Raw genomic sequence first — 18,690 nt, forward strand, 5'->3', positions numbered from 1 at the left:
CCTTGAGGTGAAATATCTTATTTTAATCTGCTACATTATGTGCTGAAACAGAAAGTGAACAAGAGTTCATCTGCTTGACCTGCTCTCTGTGGACCACTTACTGCAGAAATCAAGTCTTCTAAGCTATAGCCTATGCAAATACACTTTGTGGATAGTGCTTTATGAATAGTCAAATCAAAAAAGATTTTCAGTGCACATCAGAGTCTGTTAGAGGATATTCCAAGCTATTCTTCTTGGCTTCAGGTACATTCTGGACTGTGGCTAGGACTGTCTCTACTGGAAAAGACAGGTAGAGGCTTTCCTTGAGCTTTTTTGCTGAGGGCGTTTCCTCTGTGCTGAACAATGGGTCGGTCACAGTGAGAGGGATAGAAGGCATATTTCTAGCCTTGCGTTTTGCATTTTTCTTTTCTTGTCTGTATGCAACATTCATATTTGTAACTACCTGTGTAGACAAAAAGAACATTATCAGAACAATGGTGTGAAACTACAAGCTTGTCTGCACTAAAAGCAGTGATTTCAGACATGCTTTTTGAATAAATGCTAGTTGTTAGACATGTACCGTGATTCTTTCATTTAACTGATCAATTAGTCAATAACTTTTTAACTAAAAGATTTTAACTAAAACAAATGCTCAGATTTTACCATCTGTTTGATGTTATTCTGTCGCTCCTGCATGGAGGAAAGAAAAGCGTTTGTGTCTTCTTCATTAAGGGTCTCATCCTCCTGGTCTTGATAGCAACCAAGAGGATCAAACTGTGTTTTTAAAAAATAAGAAAAAAAAGGATTTTTAATAGCAATTCAGTCAGTGTAACTTCTTATTACTTTCTGTGTGCCGTGGGTGGGTTCGACTGACGGTGGTCTGCATGTAGATGACCTCCCCTCGCTCCTCTTTGTAAGGATGATGGGTGTGATATGCGACATCTCTCACATAAAAATGAATTAAAACCAAATGTTCCATCTAACCTTTTTCTTATATTTTGTGAAAATGAATGTGTTAAATAAACTTAGTGGGAGAAAAGGGAACTGACAGTTCTCAAACACAAAGAGCTGACATTAACAGAGACAGAAACATTTACTATGTTACTATATACAACACACTAAATTACAGCATAGCTAAATATGACATTTATTATAATGGGTTTATGTGAAGATTGTGAAGCTGACTTTAAAAATCCATTTCACAGAGACAGCAGTATCAGTATTGATGATACTTGCCTTCATTCAAATATACCATCTTCATTTAAAGTAGTGCTCACTTTAGAGCCAAATGATGTAATGGGTGGAGTTATGTTTAGCAATAGGGTAATGGGTAGGGTTAGGGCGGAGTTGGAGTGTCTACCTCCACCCATTATGTACAGAAAGGTGGAGCTGGACATCCACCTATTGACTCTCCTTTATTTTGTTTCTACATTAATTTGAAAAATATTTATGATTACAAACTCTAACATTAGGTGCGATTAATCATGATTAACTACAGAAAACAATGTGTTATAAATTTTTTTGGACCACTTTTTACACTAAATCACACTACTTATTACATAAAATCATTCATTCATGTCACAAAACTATCATATCTAATTAGTGCATTCTCTTACCTCACTAGAAAGGCTGGCGTTTCTGTTAAATATTAAAAAGTGTGGTGTAAATTTTGTCGTAGGGTTGACTGATGTCCTAAAGGTGGCCAAAACTGGATCGAGAAAATCATCCCACTCCACCTGTTTCTCCACCACCATCTGTTTTATGGCATCTCTCAGCAGATTGCTGCTGCGATCATACAGTGCATTCCGCTGCGGCTGGTCTACCGGCAAAACTCTTTGTGCTATGTTCCACCGGTCACACAGGTGCTTTGTAACCTAAAATGATCAATAATAATGCTGGTAAATTCCAATTAATCATCTGTTTTGCATAAAAGGTTGGTATTTTGACAAAAAAAAAAGTTTTACCTCCTCACAGAAGTCAGCACTTTGAGAGCAAAATATTGTCTTTGCAAGACCAAATCTGGGGGGAGGGGTCACATTTTAGCAAATAAGCATATTTATTCTTTATTAATGAGGCAATATTATCTCACCTGCAAGTAGATGAGGAAATGCATCGCGCAACACAGAGACCATCTTTCTTTTGTACAGGAAAGGCCTCTACCCATTTACTGTAGTAATCTGTAATAATAACAACATGTGTATTCCCTCTATGCGCAGTGCCTGGGAATGGACCTGTTTTCGAATAACACAAGTTAAGACATTTGGTTACGCCTTAGAAATGTGTCCTGCTAACAAATTAGACTTCCTAAAAGTCCCTTACAAGCTTTTACCAATTATTTCAACGGCCAAAATGTCCCATGGACCATCCACCTTGATGGGTCGTACTGTTCTAGCCAGGTTTTTATTCCGCTCTGCGTGTTGACACGTTTCGCACACTTTAATCTGAAACAGATGATACAGTGATTTTCAGATGAGGGTATGAATAAAAACATGACAGTAGCAAACACATCCATTCCTAAAAGGGTCAGATTAATGACATCCACTGCATACCCAATCCACAACATCCTTGACAATGCCAAGCCAGTAGTATTTACTCTGAATTCTGTGAACAGTTTTCTTCTGTCCTAGGTGATGTCCAATGTCATTGAAGTGACACTCCAGGAATATCTGTCTCTTCCGCTCTGCCTCAATCACTACTTCTCGCTTTTCTTCTTTCTTTGGTCCAACATAATACAATCGACCATCTGTAGATAGAGAAAGATTAGAGATAACAATACAAATAAAGCAAAAATGACCCAGTAAGAATAGCTAAACCACTAAATGTGTAAAAACAGTGCTTATGTTTCCTTTAAAAACTGTTTTGCATACTAAAATTGACTGGATTAGAGAAAAAAAATCACCTCAAACATTAGGAGGAGATATATGTTAGTTTAAAAAACTTGAAAATTGTCCAGTGATAATTATAAAGCACCATACCGATATACATGTAGGCCCGGTTTCACAGACAGGATTTAGACTAAACCAGGATTAGGCCATAGTTCAATTAAGACATTTAAGTAATTTTTATTAACATGCTCTAGAAAAAACATTACTGGTGTGCATCTTGAAACAAAACAAAGGAACGTTTTAAGATCAGTGCAAGTTTATTTCAGTTGAAACAGCTCAGAATTGCATTTTAATCTGGGACTAGTCTTAAACCTGGTCTGTGAAACCAGGAGATTTTATATATAGGTTAGAGGTTTTTGGCCTGTCAACGTTAACATGTTAATTTGAGAAATATTAATAAAAGCTTTCTGTCTTTGTTTTACAGGAAGTACTGCAAAACATTGAACGAATCCAAGATTATTAACATTTATTAAAATAATTCCGAATGCAAGATTTGTTCTCACCGTCAATCATAAATTTCTGAGCATATCTTTTGAGATTTTTCTTGCGAATCGGATTCATGGTTTGAGGATAACAGCCCTCGGCAACAAACATGTAAATGTCCCCCAGTCTGTTTGAGCTGGACTCCACCACCTCCTCTTCGGCAACGGGCAATGAATCCACACTCAACATTCTGCTGCAAAAATACGGTCCCAGGCTTTAAATACATAACAGATGGCACAGCTGTAAAATCATACAATTTTAAATTCAAAACTACAGGCGCACCGACACATGGTACAATTAAAACGCGTTTCTGGTCAACTCGAGTCTTGCACGCTCGCACAATAACAATCGGACGGAAGGAATTAAGTGACGTACCACCAGGATGTAAACATTACTTTTATTACTCTCGGTATTTATCGCTCTTTTTGGATGGGGACTAATGCAAGATATGTCTCCAATATATATACTCATATGCATAGATAAATGTAGCATTATTACATCTGAATATTTAAATTAGGTATTAATTTTTATCGACGCTGTTTGTTTCTATACGGACATATTTCTGGTTGTTCCAAAACAAAACGTTCATTGACTGGGCGGAGCTCTGAACAGATGGACAGCTCAAACTAGTCTAACCGTGTCGAAATTTGTTCTCGTTCGCTTATAAAAGTTGTATAAACAGCTGTTACACCTGTGTAAATATATAAAATTATGTAGTTATCATTATAAAATTGGTATTAGTTAAACCATGGAGAAATTTGACACATGCAGCTGTTTTTTTTTTCAGAGATAATATTTTTCTTGAAGAATATAAACTTCACGTTCGTTTCGTCTCAGAGAACCAGTTCAGGAAGGACTATCAAAATGTAAGTAATCTATAGCAACACTGGCTAATCTCTTAATGTTAAATACTTCGCCATTTCTTTCAGAACACCTGTGACATTTGCTGAAGATCCTCAGGTCCCTGGGTTGCGTGTCTGAATCTCAGTTCAGAGACGTGCTTGGAAAGGTGAGTGAGCTCTGGAGCAGAAATCACTCCTGTGATAACGATGGAGATCAAGGCTGTAAGAGGATGGTTATTTATTATTCAGTTGTGTAGATTCATGCAGAAATCGAAAGACGCCAGAGTCATAAATTGAAATCAGCAGAGAGAGCGGCTACCATTAGGGAGATTTATGCACCTCTACATCAGCATTTTTATCATCTGCAGGTACTTATAGTCAGTGGTCCAGGTAGTCTATGATTGAAACTCGTTCACTGATATACTAGTACAGTATAATCTATCCTTTGCAAGGAGTCATTTCTGGCCCCAGAGTTTTTACAGTTGGTAAAATACTGTACTTCAAGTGATGCAACCGTGGAAGGACTAATGAAACTCATCCAGACAGAGGCAGGTGAGCTGCTTCTTTACACAGTTTTCAGTTGGAATCTGTTGACTGTCAAATTATGGAAGAAAAATAATGCCAACGAATTCTGTTTAGTGTGTATGTTGCAGCACCAAGGGTCTTCCGATTCCCAGTGTTCCAAAAGGAATTCTGCAAGGACTTTATAGAAGAGCTGGAGCATTTTGAACAGTCTGATGCACCTAAGGGCCAGCCAAATACCATGAACAATTATGGAGTACACATTTTTATCATACACACTTAATCCAGTTTGTGTGATTGATATTGCCATCAAAAGGCAGGCTAATTTTGTTCTTTGATTAATAATTTGACATCTCTCTCAATGAATACAGATTCTCCTCAATGAACTGGGCTTTGATGAGAGTTTCTTCACTCCACTGAGGGAGGTCTATCTGCGTCCACTCACAGCTCTGCTCTACAGTGACTGTGGAGGAAGCTGTCTGGACAGTCACAAGGCTTTCATGGTCAAGTATGATATGCTTGAAGACTTGGACCTTAACTATCATTACGACAACGCTGAAGTCACTCTCAATGTATCACTGGGGAAAGACTTTACGGAGGGGAACCTGTTCTTTGGAGACACAAGACAGGTGCTGTGAGTTATAGTTTATAATAGAGCTTGAAAATGATGTGATGATTATGAAGACAACTATTGAGAATTCCCAGACAGTTTTTGGCCTATATATATATATATATATACACACACACACCCCTAGCATGTCAAAATTAACTAAAGTTAACTTAAATTTTTCATATCTCAATATTCAGGTTTCTACATCTATCTATACTCTAATATTGGGTAAAAAAAAAAAGCCTAATACAAACTGAATAATTTATGAGTATTTTCTAGATTTAATACTTGTTAAATGTTTTTATAATACATTTTATATAGTTTTTATAATCGATATAGAAATCAATTGCTATGGCATTATGTGAAGTGACAATATACATGTTGGTTATTTACTTTTGGAAACCACATGCATAATATTATGCCTAATAATTTTCACATGCAAATCAGTACACATCAGTTTATGTAAATGTTTTTTTTTTCTTTTATTATTATTTTAGAAGAGGGGAGTCCTTACTAAGATGCCTTTGCATCAGAAAGTTTGGAAAACCTGATTTAATGTATAATCTGCTTAAAGCATGCAATCAGTCGAATAAAATTAAATAATTTCACATTCACCATTCATCTCCCCTAAAATCACAAGCAAACACTTTCTTCAAGAAGAGATTTTATTTCATAATCATACAACACTTTAGTTTACTTTACAAAGACATTGACAGTTCTGGACGATCAGTGGGCAGCACAAGCATGCAGCCTAGTAATGCATGTTTAAAGTGTATTTACAGTGTCCAGTGTACATTTGTTTTAGGTGCCTCTGAGTGAGACGGAGTGTGTGGAAGTGGAGCATCACGTAACTGAAGTTCTGCTACACAGAGGCCAGCACATGCACGGAGCTCTGCCCATCTCCTCAGGCACATGCTGGAACCTGATCATATGGATGCGAGCTTCATGTGAGAGGAACAAACTCTGCCCTATGTGTGGTAAGAGACCCACACTAGTGGAGAGTGACGGATTCAGTGATGGCTTCACCATGGGCCCTGAAGACACTAGTAGTAATGTGTCATGTTCTTTAACAATGTTGTTCAGTGCATATGGAAGCTAATTTATTAGAGTCTAATTTATTGTGCTTTGCTCACTGAGTCAGCAATCAGGATAAAATGGTTTTGGTGCCGCCTTCAAAATCAGTACTGAAAGTATAAGTGTTGATTTATGTTCTTGAGTAATTTTGACTGTAAATGACCTGATTAAATATTTAATCGATTGTAAATGTAGTGGTTTTAAACCTGCTGCTGATGTTAGTCAATGTCTCATCTTAGGATAAACTGTTAATATATACAAGGAATTTGAAATGTACAATAAAATAAACAAAAATAAGAATAAGAATTCAAAGGTCTATGAATTAAATGTACAAAAACATCAATTTCAGTAAATATTTTTAATCTGCCACCTCATTTCCTTTACCAAAATTCAAGTTGCCAGGAAACAGAAATATTACTTCTTAAAAAGTTTTATTTTTTCCTGCAGAGGTTAAATCTCATGTCGGCCAATATCCATTATTTGCAACCTTTCCATTTACACACATTCATAAACAGAAAAAACATCTCAACTGAACACAAGTCACATAAGCCTTCTGAAACTTTTAAGGAAACAAAGTGCAAGGCCAAAACCTCTTTAATTTGCTATTTCAAAGCTTGTTTTTGGTTGTTTCTTTTCCCCAGCTTTGATTTTTGAGTGATATAGGCAGGAAAAGAAGGGGAAAGGAAGGAAAAGCATGGCTGTTTGGAGAAAGGCAATACTACTAGACCCAGCGGTAGCAGTTACAGAGGAAAACAAAATCAGAATTGTTTATCCCTGTCAACCATCATATCAAAGGTACTGGAATCTTGAATATAAAGTTGGTCTAGGTTTCTATAAGGTTTGCACTGAATAAATATAAACAGATTTTGTCTAAAATATAGTCTAATTTTTGTAGTAAGAAAATAATCTTTCTGCCTTCCCATTATCTCAGCGTTATATTTTTTTCAATTCATAAAATTTGACTGCATTTTCAGCTGTTTTGCCTTTTAAAATAGGAAACAAAAATGATGCTTAATGCATCCGTTGCATAAATCATACATTTCGGCTCAATGTTTGCCCTTTAAAATAATTCAACATCTGACTTCTCATGCCACGTCACAGTTGTGTGTACCCATAAAGTGCTGTCTGATCCATAAGCGAACAAACTTGTGCATTAGCCACACAGGATCTTCAAATCAGCTGAGAAGGAGCATGCAATGTTCCACACTGCACAACTGGAGAACCGACATTATAGCGTTGTTTCGCTGCTCATGTCCCTGTGATCTCTGTGTCTGCCTCTAGGGTTAATATCAGTGTCGTCATAGTCCGACTCCATCTCAATCTTCACCTGGGGCACGGGGCAGGACATCCCTCTGGTCATTGGCATCGCCGGGGATGACGGACAGGAGATCTTCAGGTGCAGAGTGATGCTGTGGAATGGCAACTTCCAGTTACAAGAGTGAGGAGGAGTAAGAGGAGAGGGCTATGACAAGAAGGAGGAACAGCTGAGGAGTAGTCTGTATTAAGATGTTAGTTGCAGATGACAGCACAAGTGTTCCAGGGGATAGATTTGGGATCAGGACATCCAAAGCAGGAAGAAGGCGCAGTATGCTTGTCCTAGGTTAAGGAGATAACTAAAGTGTTTAAATGCAATAAAGACTAGATCAACTATGGTAAACCTTAACAAGAAGGTTCAACATTAACATTAGTTAATGCATCAGGAATCATGAAATAATTCTGGTTCTTGGTTAATGTTCATTTCTAGATCAGACATTTATATTACATTTTTAACATTCCTGTAATTTATAAATTTATTTTTAATGCTCATTAAGGGCGAATTTATTTGTTGAAAATACAGTAAAGACAAATATTGTGAAATGCTTTCACAACTTAAAATAACTATTTTCTATGTCAAAATATAATATATTCCTGTGATGTTATATTTTCAGCAGCCTTGATCCTTCAGAAATCGTATTAGCTCACTTATTTAAATATTAAACAGTTTTGTGGAAACCGCGATACATTTTTCATGATTCTTTGATAAATAGAAAGTTCAAAAGAACAGGATTTTAGAAATATTTTTGTTTTAAATTTATTTTTGTATTTTGTAACAACGTGAAAGTCTTTACATTTAATACTTTTAAATCTTCAGTATGAGATCTTACTAACTCCATATATATTTTCTATTTATATTAAATATAATATATAGTGATAGTATTATAATAAAGTATGTTCGTTAACAACTAACAATAGTATATGTGAAAATTTAAAAAAATGATAATATCTAATATGATAATAATCCAAATGATGCCTAATGTAATAACTAAAATTAACAAATGGAACCTTTGTTAAAGTGAACACTTCATCCAAACCATGCCCCCTGAACAGCAATGCAGACATGAAACCCAGCAGATTTTACATAATTTCTATATCAGAATGATACAGAGGCACACATTTGGATAAGTATGGGTTGTGAATATAGTGTGAGAGCAACCAGGCTGGGGGGGGGCACCCTAGAAAATCTAGTACAAGCACAGAGTTATTCTCTATTAGCACTCTTATTGGAACCACAATTATAAGGGAAAGAAACAACCAAAATTCCTTAAAAGAACTAATATACATTGTTACATTACACTCTTTATAGCTACTAAAAATGTATTTTAGAACACTTGCAAAAAAGTAATTCAAATATAAACTTTTCTCACTGGCATCTTTCCCAGTATTTATATAAACAGAAACTGTACCCACATCTACTTATGGAAGTTCAATAATGATTATTTATGTGTGCTGTTTCTTTGGTGTGAAAATATAAACAAAAGAAAAAATACATATGCATAACACAATAATTTACACATTTTCTATAATAGCATGCAGAGTAAAATACTGGTGGTTGCATGAAAACAATTCTATCTGCATTGCTTCAAAGCGCATGGGAAGGGCAATGAGAATATAGCAAAAACTATATACAAGGTCTTGCATGACCTTATTTATAGGTCTTAGCAGTTACACATTTAATATTCTGAGCTGCCTCTCAACTATCGTCTATTTGTCATCTGTCATCTATTTCTACTGTATGTATGAATGCTATCTTTAGTATTATTAAATGTAGAGGAGGTGCATATTTAAGAGGAAATGCGCTCACATTTAAAAAAATAAATAAAATAAACGAATAAAGTCAGTATCAGTAATAGTAACTGCCTGGTTGGCATCGTGCCGCCCACTCTGAGTTAGAGTCTGGCGCCTGTAAGAGGTCACGGTAGGGAACGTGTAGTTTGAGCACACAGTACCTGCGATCCAATTCCGAATCACTGGGGGAGCAGTTTGTATTGGGGTTATACTTGTCCTGTGGGCCAAAGAAGGGATGAAGATTAGTATATGCTTATGTGTAGAATGTGTCATGTTTGTCTTTGAGGCTGTATTGGTATAAGCATGAGGCTCTTCTCCACCAGAAGGTGGCACCAGTGAAACACAATACAACAGTGTGGATGTCAAAAATTATTTAAATATATCATTTTTATTTTACTAAAATCCCAGCAGCCTACATCTTTCTTTGAGTAGTCGGGCTACTAAAACACTTACGTCTTCAATGTCATCCCCTCCTTTGGCTTTCTTTTTGTCCTTCTTGGTGTTTTTCTTTTCATCCTCCTTTTTCTTCTTTTCTTTCTCAGGCAGGATATCATCCAGCCAAGCCAGATCATGTTGAGAGAAGACCATGTCCAACATCTTTCGTACCACCATGAGACCAAGAATCTGAGAAATCGAGAGCAAAAAAAAAACTTTTTTGTATGCTTAACTCATTCTTAATGATTATTAATCTTAAGAACCTTGAGAAGTGAATTACATACTAAATTACAGACCACAGGAAATTCATTAGAATTCAACAGGACGGCCTGTTCACAGCATGATTTCACCACAAAGTAGTGAAGTACATTGATCCCTTACTGAATAGATTCTATTCAGAAAGCTTTATGGAAACTAAAGTAGTTTTGACTGGTGATAAACATTGATGTCTTTGTGTGGCAATATAAAATGTTATCATACCATCACGGGGAAGATGATAGCGAGGAATGTGGATTTGAGGGTCCAGAGAACAGCTAAGCACACAATCTGCACCAGTGTGAACAGGTGGACTCTTCTCAGCGGTACGTGACGCAGGTATGAAAAATCTGGCTGGTGTTTTGCTGGCATCATCATCAGTTTGATCCTGTCCCAGAACTAGAAAAGACAGAATATTTGATTAGATACGCAGTGGACAAAAATTAAAACTCACTCTCACATCATTTCAAACCTAAATGGCTCTTTCCGTCTAATAAAAGTGAACGAGGACAAGGCCTGTTTTAATTATTATTTGATCTGAATGATTTGAATAAATGGATTCTCTTTACAAAATGGTTCAATCTCAATGATTTGAATGAGCTGATTCACTTTACAAAATGATTCTATCTGAATGATTTGTTAACAAATCGGATTGATCTGGTTCTTGACTGACTCCGTGATCTGACCTGGTTACAGTTCTTTTGAAGGGAAGATTACCAGTGAATAATGTACATTTTGATCTTTTCCTCGCACAAAACTTTCAGATGGCTTTAGAAGACTTGAAATGTAGTACAAGAGTCATATGGACAACTTTAATTATGTATTTTTATGATGCTATCATGTACTTTTTGAAACTTGAAAGCAAGAAAGCCATACAGGTTTGATATAGGACTTAAAGTCATATAGGACTTTTTCTAACTTCCTTTTTAGTCCATTCTTTTCTCTCACTTGCATAAGACAATCACAAATCCACATGCCAAAGCTTCACAAATAGAAAAGAGCACATTGCGATTTAGAGTCAATCTCAGCTTTTAAGCATTTAGCCTCAAAGCAGCATAAAGCTAAATACATTTGTATTCATTCAGTGTATTGTAAAGGTCTCAGCTTGAGGTCCATCATTTTGCCTTTTGTCCTCCTCTTGTTCTCTAACTGACATTAAACTAGACTACTAGAGCACAGAAAAACAGCACCTGGCCACTGCCAAGCTACACAAGAGGCTGGATTCTCACTGCAGTCTGACAGCCTCATCAAAATGCAGCTCAAAATTGCCTCAGTAAACCCAGCCAGCCTGCAAATATCCAGTCCCACAACACCACGCTCTCCCATCCCTGCAGTGTCACAGTGTGGAGAAATCACTCATTTCTAATCACTAAACGCAGTTGTAGCGTGCATGCAAATGAGTTTTACATTCTCATGCAAACTACAGGTTGTGATATTTCCCCGTATAGTTTGAAAGTTTGGTATGATATTAAAAACCTAGGAATGTCAAAAACAATAAATGTACATTGGCTGTTCCAATCAGTTTGTTTGGTTAAAGGTTAGATCCCTAAAGGCACTTACTTGGATGCCACTAAGAGAAGCAACACCCATGTAGAGGAAGACTCCGTACAAGACCGGCATGGGAATGAACTATAAACAGAAAAAAAAAAAAAAACATACACTTCAGCTGCCAAGGCAACACCAGTTACACTTGAAGTCAACATGAATGCAAAACTAAATCTATTTAATCTACTTATAAACATGAACTCATATTATATGAATATTCTCAGTCTCCTTTCTGGTAAATAACACCATACAGTCGATTTACTGATGTCTAAAACCTAACCTTTTTTTTCTTTAGATTCATCAGATTATGGAAGTGAAATAATTTTCAGAAAAACAACTGGAAGTGCTGATGCATCTTCCTTTTGCCCTTAATTTTAACAAAATAGTGTGCTTCCTACAGGGTCACTTACCTTTAAAGAAAAAAGTTGTTAGTTTTATGAAGGTTTTCTAAGAATGTTTGACCTTTAAAAACACATTTAAACTACATTTAAAAACCCATGAATACAAATAATAAAAAAGGCTTAATGTCATGGCTGTGTGATTACATTATTGCATCTGACCAATAGAAGATGATTCTCTTTAACTGTTTTTAGAACTGTGACAATAAATGTTTCTTGAGCACCGGATCAGCCTATTAGAATGATTTCTGATGGACCATGTGACATTCTGTCATAGTTAAATCTGTCAGTAGGTTAACGTTAGTTGTGTATAGGTTTATAGTGTTTTTTACTTCATTGTTGTATGTCTGTATTTATGTAGCACCGTGGTCCTGCGAGGCACGACATTTCGTTCCACTGTATGTCCCCACATGTAGCGGAATGACAATAAAGCTCAACTTGATTTGACTTGATTCAAGACTGACCAGCAGCGGAAGACGCGAGCCAGGCCCCGGGCGATGGCCTCTCTGCCTCCGGTCTTTGAGATCTCCACCCGGAACCCCTTCGCTCCCCTCCGCGAGACGGAACGCGACGCTGTGATCGTCGGAGACTCCATCGTCCGGCACGTCCGTGCTACGTTAGCTGAAGGTAAATTGCACACTCACTGTTTCCTCGGTGCTCGTGTTCTCGATGTTTCTGCGCAGATACCCGCAATCCTGAAGGGCGACGAGAGCATCGGTGCTGTCGTGCTGCACGCGGGGGTTAACGACACCAAGCTGCGGCAGACGGAGACACTGAAGAGGGACTTCAGGAGCCTGATCGAGACGGTACGCAGCACATCGCCCGCGACCACAATCATCGTGTCAGGACCGCTTCCCACGTATCGACGAGGACACGAAAGGTTCAGTAGACTGTTTGCTTTAAACGAATGGTTATTGTCATGGTGTAAAGAACAGAAACTGCTCTTTGTTAGTAATTGGAATATTTTCTGGGAGCGTCCTAGGCTTTTCCGTGATGATGGCCCAGCAGAGTCGAAGCAGAACTCCTGTCGCACAACATCTCCAGGACGCTACGCTCCATCTGACTAGTAAGCCAATTCTCAAATAACTACTATGATGACCCACTTAAATGATAGAAGTACTTGCGTTGTCCAATCTATACAGACTGTGTCTGTTCCCCGAATAGCGAGGTCAAAATATAAATTTAATGCAGGATCTAGAAAAAATCTGATCGTGATTAAACCAGAAAAATGCAAAATAAATGAACAAAAACCATTTTTAAAGCTTGGGCTCCTTAACATTAGATCACTCGCACCCAAAGCAGTTATTGTAAATGAAATGATCACAGATAATAATTTTGATGTACTCTGCCTGACTGAAACCTGGCTTAAACCAAATGAATATTTTGGTCTAAATGAGTCTACTCCACCAAGCTACTGTTATAAACATGAGCCCCGTCAGACTGGTCGTGGCGGCGGTGTGGCAACAATATATAGTGATATTCTCAATGTTACTCAGAAAATATGATACATGAGGTTTAACTCATTCGAAATACTTCTGCTTAATGTTACACTGTTAGATATGCAAAATAAATCTCTCCTATCTCTTGCTCTGGCTACTGTGTATAGACCGCCAGGGCCATATACAGATTTCCTAAAAGAATTTGCAGATTTCCTCTCACATCTATTGGTTAATGTTGATAAAGTGCTAATTGTCAGAGATTTTAACATTCACATGATAATACAAATGATGCGTTAGGACTTGCGTTTACTGACCTAATAAACTCTTTTGGAGTCAAGCAAAACGTCACCGGGCCCACTCATCGTTTTAATCATACGCTACATTTAATTATATCACATGGAATTGATCTTACCAATATAGATATCGTACCTCAAAGTGATGATGTTACTGATCATTTCCTTGTATCGTGCATGCTGCGTATTACTGATATTAATTATATGGCTCCGCGTTATCGTCCGGGCAGAACTATTGTTCCAGCCACCAAAGACAGATTCACAAATAACCTGCCTGATTTATCTCAACTGCTCTGTGTACCCATAAATACACATGAACTAGACGAAATGACTAGCAGGATGGGCACTATCTTCTCTAATACATTAGAAGCTGTTGCCCCCCTCAAATTGAAAAAGGTCAGAGAAAAACGTACTGCGCCATGGTACAACAGTTATACCCATTCTCTCAAGAAAGAAACTTGTAATCTTGAGCGCAAATGGAGAAAAACTAACTTGGAAGTTTTTAGAATTGCGTGGAAAAACAGTATGTCCAGCTATAGACAGGCTCTAAAAGCTGCCAGGGTAGAGCATATCCGCAAACTCATAGATAATAACCAAAACAATCCAAGGTTCTTATTTAGCACAGTGGCTAGATTAACAAATAAACAGACGCCACCCAATCTAAATATTCCCTCACAGTTTAATAGTAATGACTTTATGAATTTCTTTACTGATAAAATAGATAACATCAGAAATACAATATCAAATGTATATTCTACTGCGTCTAGTATTTCAGCTTCATTCATCGCACCCAAAGAAAAACTGCAGTGCTTTACAACTATAGGACAGGAAGAGCTAAATAAACTTATCAGTGCATCTAAACCAACAACATGTTTATTAGATCCTGTACCCACTAAACTACTGAAAGAGTTGTTACCTGTAGCAGAAGAACCGCTTCTCAATATTATTAGCTCATCGTTATCTTTAGGTCACGTCCCAAAACCATTCAAGCTGGCGGTTATTAAGCCTCTTATTAAGAAACCACAACTAGATTCTAATGAACTGGCAAATTACAGACCCATTTCAAATCTTCCGTTTATGTCTAAAAGTTTAGAAAAAGTTGTCTGCTCAATTGTGTTCCTCCTTGCAAAAAAATTATCTCTATGAAGAATTTCAGTCAGGTTTCAGGCCTCACCATAGCACAGAAACTGCACTTGTTAAAATTACAAATTACTTGCTTCTTGCTTCAGATCAAGGCTGCATCTCATTGCTAGTATTACTTGATCTTAGTGCTGCGTTCGACACTATAGACCATGACACACTCATAGATCGATTACAAAACTATACTGGTATTCAAGGGCAGGCTTTAAGATGGTTTAGATCCTACCTATCCGATTGCTACCACTTTGTTCATTTAAATGGAGTCATCACAAGTACAGTGATGTACAGTCACACCCAGTAAAGTATGGAGTACCACAAGGTTCTGTCCTAGGTTCTCTGCTATTTACAATATACACGTTGCCCCTTGGTAATGTTATTAGAAAATACGAGATTAGTTTTCATTGTTATGCTGATGATACTCAACTATATATCTCAACAAGACCAAATGAAACTTCTCAACTATCTAAGCTAATAGATTGTGTAAAAAATTTAAAAGATTGGATGACCAATAATTTCCTCCTATTAAATTCAGATAAGACAGAGATACTTATTGGACCAAAAAACAGTACACAGAATCTCTTGGATTAAAATTTGCAACTAGACGGATGCACTGTTACGTCCTCTAAAGTCAAAAATCTGGGTGTTATATTAGACAGCAAGTTGTCCTTTGAAAATCATATTTCCCATGTTACAAAAACAGCATTCTTCCATCTTAGAAACATTGCCAAGCTTCGAAACATGCTACCTGTTTCTGAAGCAGAAAAGCTAGTTCATGCATTCATGACCTCTAGACTGGACTATTGTAATGCACTGCTAGGTGGTTGTCCTGCATCTTCAATAAACAAGCTACAGATAGTCCAAAATGCAGTGGCTAGAGTTCGTACCGGGTCACCTATTAAGTTCCGTATCATTTACAAAATAGTATTACTTGCCTATAAGGCCCTAAATGGTTTAGCTCCTGTGTACCTAACTTGTCTTCTACCATGCTACAATCCAACCCGCTCCCTAAGGTCGCAAAACTCTGGACTTTTGTTAGTACCTAGGATAGCAAAGTCCACTAAAGGAGGTAGATCTTTTTCACATTTGGCTCCCAAACTCTGGAATAGCTTTCCTGATAAAGTTCGGTGTTCAGACACACTCTCTCTGTTTAAATCTAGATTAAAGACACATCTCTTCAACCTAGCATTCACATAATGCATTTTATAATCTTGTACTGCAGTTATATCTGATCAAATGTACATTTATTATTATTCTTTAGCTTGGGCTGAACAAATCATTTTTGCTTAGATGGAACAGCAGCTACGCTAATTATGTCTCTATTTGTTTCTCTGTTTCTGCCACGGGATTAACATCCCATGGTAACTAAGAATTACAGAAGCTTCAGTCTGGATCCAACCCTTAAATGATCTGAGATGACCGAACACCTGAGAAAAGATAATGTCAACCCCTCAGAGGACCTCAGAGGATGCCAGTGCTCAGACAACATACAGAATGACCAAATTTTGCCATAAGTTAAATGTATTAAGGTTCTGCAATGTATAAATATATTGTGGAAACTTAATTTCCTGTAGAACGATTTGTATCGTAAAAAGCGCTATACAAATAAACTTGAACTTGAACTTGGAGTAATAATGCTGAAAACTCAGGTTTGCCATCACAGGAAAACATTTGAAAATACATTCAATTATATATTCAGTTATTTTAATTTACTGGGAATCGAACTTGCAACCTTCAGGTTACAAGCCTAGCTCTCTAACCATTAGGCCATGACTGTTATAATATTACTGATTTACAGTATTTTCAAATAAAGACAGCTTTGGTGAGCATAAGAGTCTTGCAAAAACATTAGAAAAACACACTGACCCCAAATTTGTACATAACATTTGTTTGCTTTTTACCCATTTGAAATAGTACAGCAATTGTGGAGTAGATCACACAGACATCATCACAGAACATTTTTTATGATAATAATAGGTCAGAGTCAGTATTAATTATCTCTGTCATTTCAACAAGCTCACCTGCAGGATGGGGGCCAAGAAAATAGACACTCCTGTCAGCACAAAGACCAGGATTCCTGTCAGTCTTTGTTCTCTGTAATTGAAAGAGAAGCAATAAGAGTGAGATAAAAGACAATAGAAAAATAGCGTGAGTGGAGAACTCATATGTACTGGACAGCCATAGTTTTATTGCATTTATTTGTGTTTAACTATACTGAACAATAACAAAGTGGCAACTTATGATCATATGTATTACTTTTACTTGATATACTTTTTTTTTAAACATAATACTGTGCCTGATTTACACCAAACACAGTACATAAATGTATTTAGTTCAACATTTTCAACTGTATCCAGATGAGGTTTGGCATGTGTTCCATGTACATTAGATTAATTACGATTCAGATATAAATGTGGTCCGCCTCCTCATGTAAATTAGATTTTCTGACAATCGAGTCTGTAATATGTCTTAATAGCCCTCTCTCAATAACCATTTTATAATATATGGCTGTTATTAAAGGAAAGACTTGTGACTATGTACAGAGCCAGTCAGAAATAATGTCAGTGAGAGACCACAAACAAGTTGTCTGTCTCACCTCACACCTAGAAACTGCGGCTGTTCCCCTGGAGCACTAGACTCACTCTCCATCTTCAGTGAGTCGATGTGAGCGATGGAAATTACGGTGGCTGCCACATACCACGGCAAGCCCATAAAAGAGCAGGCTGCCATCAGAACGCCCACCCACAATAGATCCAGGTGATACCCACAACCTTTCTGTAGCAAACAGAGCGAGAGTGCAAGGAAGTCAATGGAAATGAAAAGAACAAGGGTGGTGAAGGACCTGCTCACTGCATGGATACCTTTAACTTATTTTCCTTGCGGTTAACAATGACAGCACTGATCTGCTGATCCATGAAGATGAGGATGGTGACAAGGAGCGCGGGAACGGAGCTTGCCAGGTAAACCCACCACGGATTCTTTCCGAATGGCATTACAAACCAACCTCTGTCAGGACGTGTGGGCTACGTGATTTGAAAAGGAAAAAATCAATACAACACTGTGACGAACTAAAGAAGCTTCTTTATTGAAAAGTCACAAAACATCAAGATCAGTTTTATTTTTCAGTTGAACTTAATTTACACTCACCTTGAAATCTGTAGGCACAATGAGTTTGGGTGTTTGCAAACCTATTATCATGTCCAGCCCCACAAACGTCATGATGGACATGAAGATGGAGAAGTCACTAATCAACTTCCTTAGCTAGATAGAAAATATATAGATAGAAAAATAATCAATAAAACGCGCAGCTGCAGAAATAAGAGCACAATGTCAGTGCAGAGATACTTTTAATATACTGTCCTGCAAACTTGCCACCTTTTGTCATATTTCAACAGTTTTGAATGCAGATATGAATATCAAAACTAGCTCACTGGAAAGTATTTATTTATTTATTCTTTGCAGGCACATATTCAGGGAGTGAACATCTGACACAAATGATGCAATTTCTGGGAGACTACAGAGAATAACCTCACAAAATTCACTTTTAAACACAGAATAAATTCATTTTTATACAGTATGTAAGACACCATATATGTGCAATACAGTATCTATGAGGAACAGTTTTAATACTGCATGATCTTGCTTTATTTCATAATATTTATTAACAAATATGTCAAGCATCATGTTA

The 18,690-nt window shown here is 37.1% G+C and overlaps 1 protein-coding gene and 1 pseudogene across 2 annotated transcripts in view; one reads left to right on the forward strand and one right to left on the reverse strand.

Moving 5' to 3' along the window:
* Positions 1-3,954: 3,954 nt before the first annotated feature.
* Positions 3,955-6,420, forward strand: LOC306871846 (2-oxoglutarate and iron-dependent oxygenase domain-containing protein 2-like; annotated as a pseudogene). The gene is made up of 7 exons (XR_013785831.1): positions 3,955-4,213; positions 4,300-4,356; positions 4,447-4,557; positions 4,642-4,741; positions 4,843-4,967; positions 5,083-5,340; positions 6,127-6,420. The product of XR_013785831.1 is annotated as a 2-oxoglutarate and iron-dependent oxygenase domain-containing protein 2-like (transcript).
* A 141-nt stretch (positions 6,421-6,561) lies between these two features.
* The window catches only part of LOC306871845 (electrogenic sodium bicarbonate cotransporter 4-like), a 33,732-nt gene continuing 21,603 nt past the window's right edge, over positions 6,562-18,690 (reverse strand). Inside the window, exons 18-26 of the mRNA XM_079420034.1 lie at positions 18,150-18,263; positions 17,864-18,025; positions 17,599-17,777; positions 17,024-17,096; positions 11,751-11,819; positions 10,416-10,589; positions 9,954-10,124; positions 9,662-9,717; positions 6,562-7,804 (exon numbers count right to left, since the gene is read on the reverse strand). Of these exons, the coding sequence (XP_079276160.1) occupies positions 7,624-7,804; positions 9,662-9,717; positions 9,954-10,124; positions 10,416-10,589; positions 11,751-11,819; positions 17,024-17,096; positions 17,599-17,777; positions 17,864-18,025; positions 18,150-18,263 (1,179 nt within the window). The 3' untranslated portion in view covers positions 6,562-7,623. The remainder of the gene's footprint in view (positions 7,805-9,661; positions 9,718-9,953; positions 10,125-10,415; positions 10,590-11,750; positions 11,820-17,023; positions 17,097-17,598; positions 17,778-17,863; positions 18,026-18,149; positions 18,264-18,690) is intronic.

Source organism: Barbus barbus (assembly GCF_936440315.1).
Source record: "Barbus barbus genome assembly, chromosome: 6".
Classification (NCBI taxonomy): domain Eukaryota; kingdom Metazoa; phylum Chordata; class Actinopteri; order Cypriniformes; family Cyprinidae; genus Barbus; species Barbus barbus.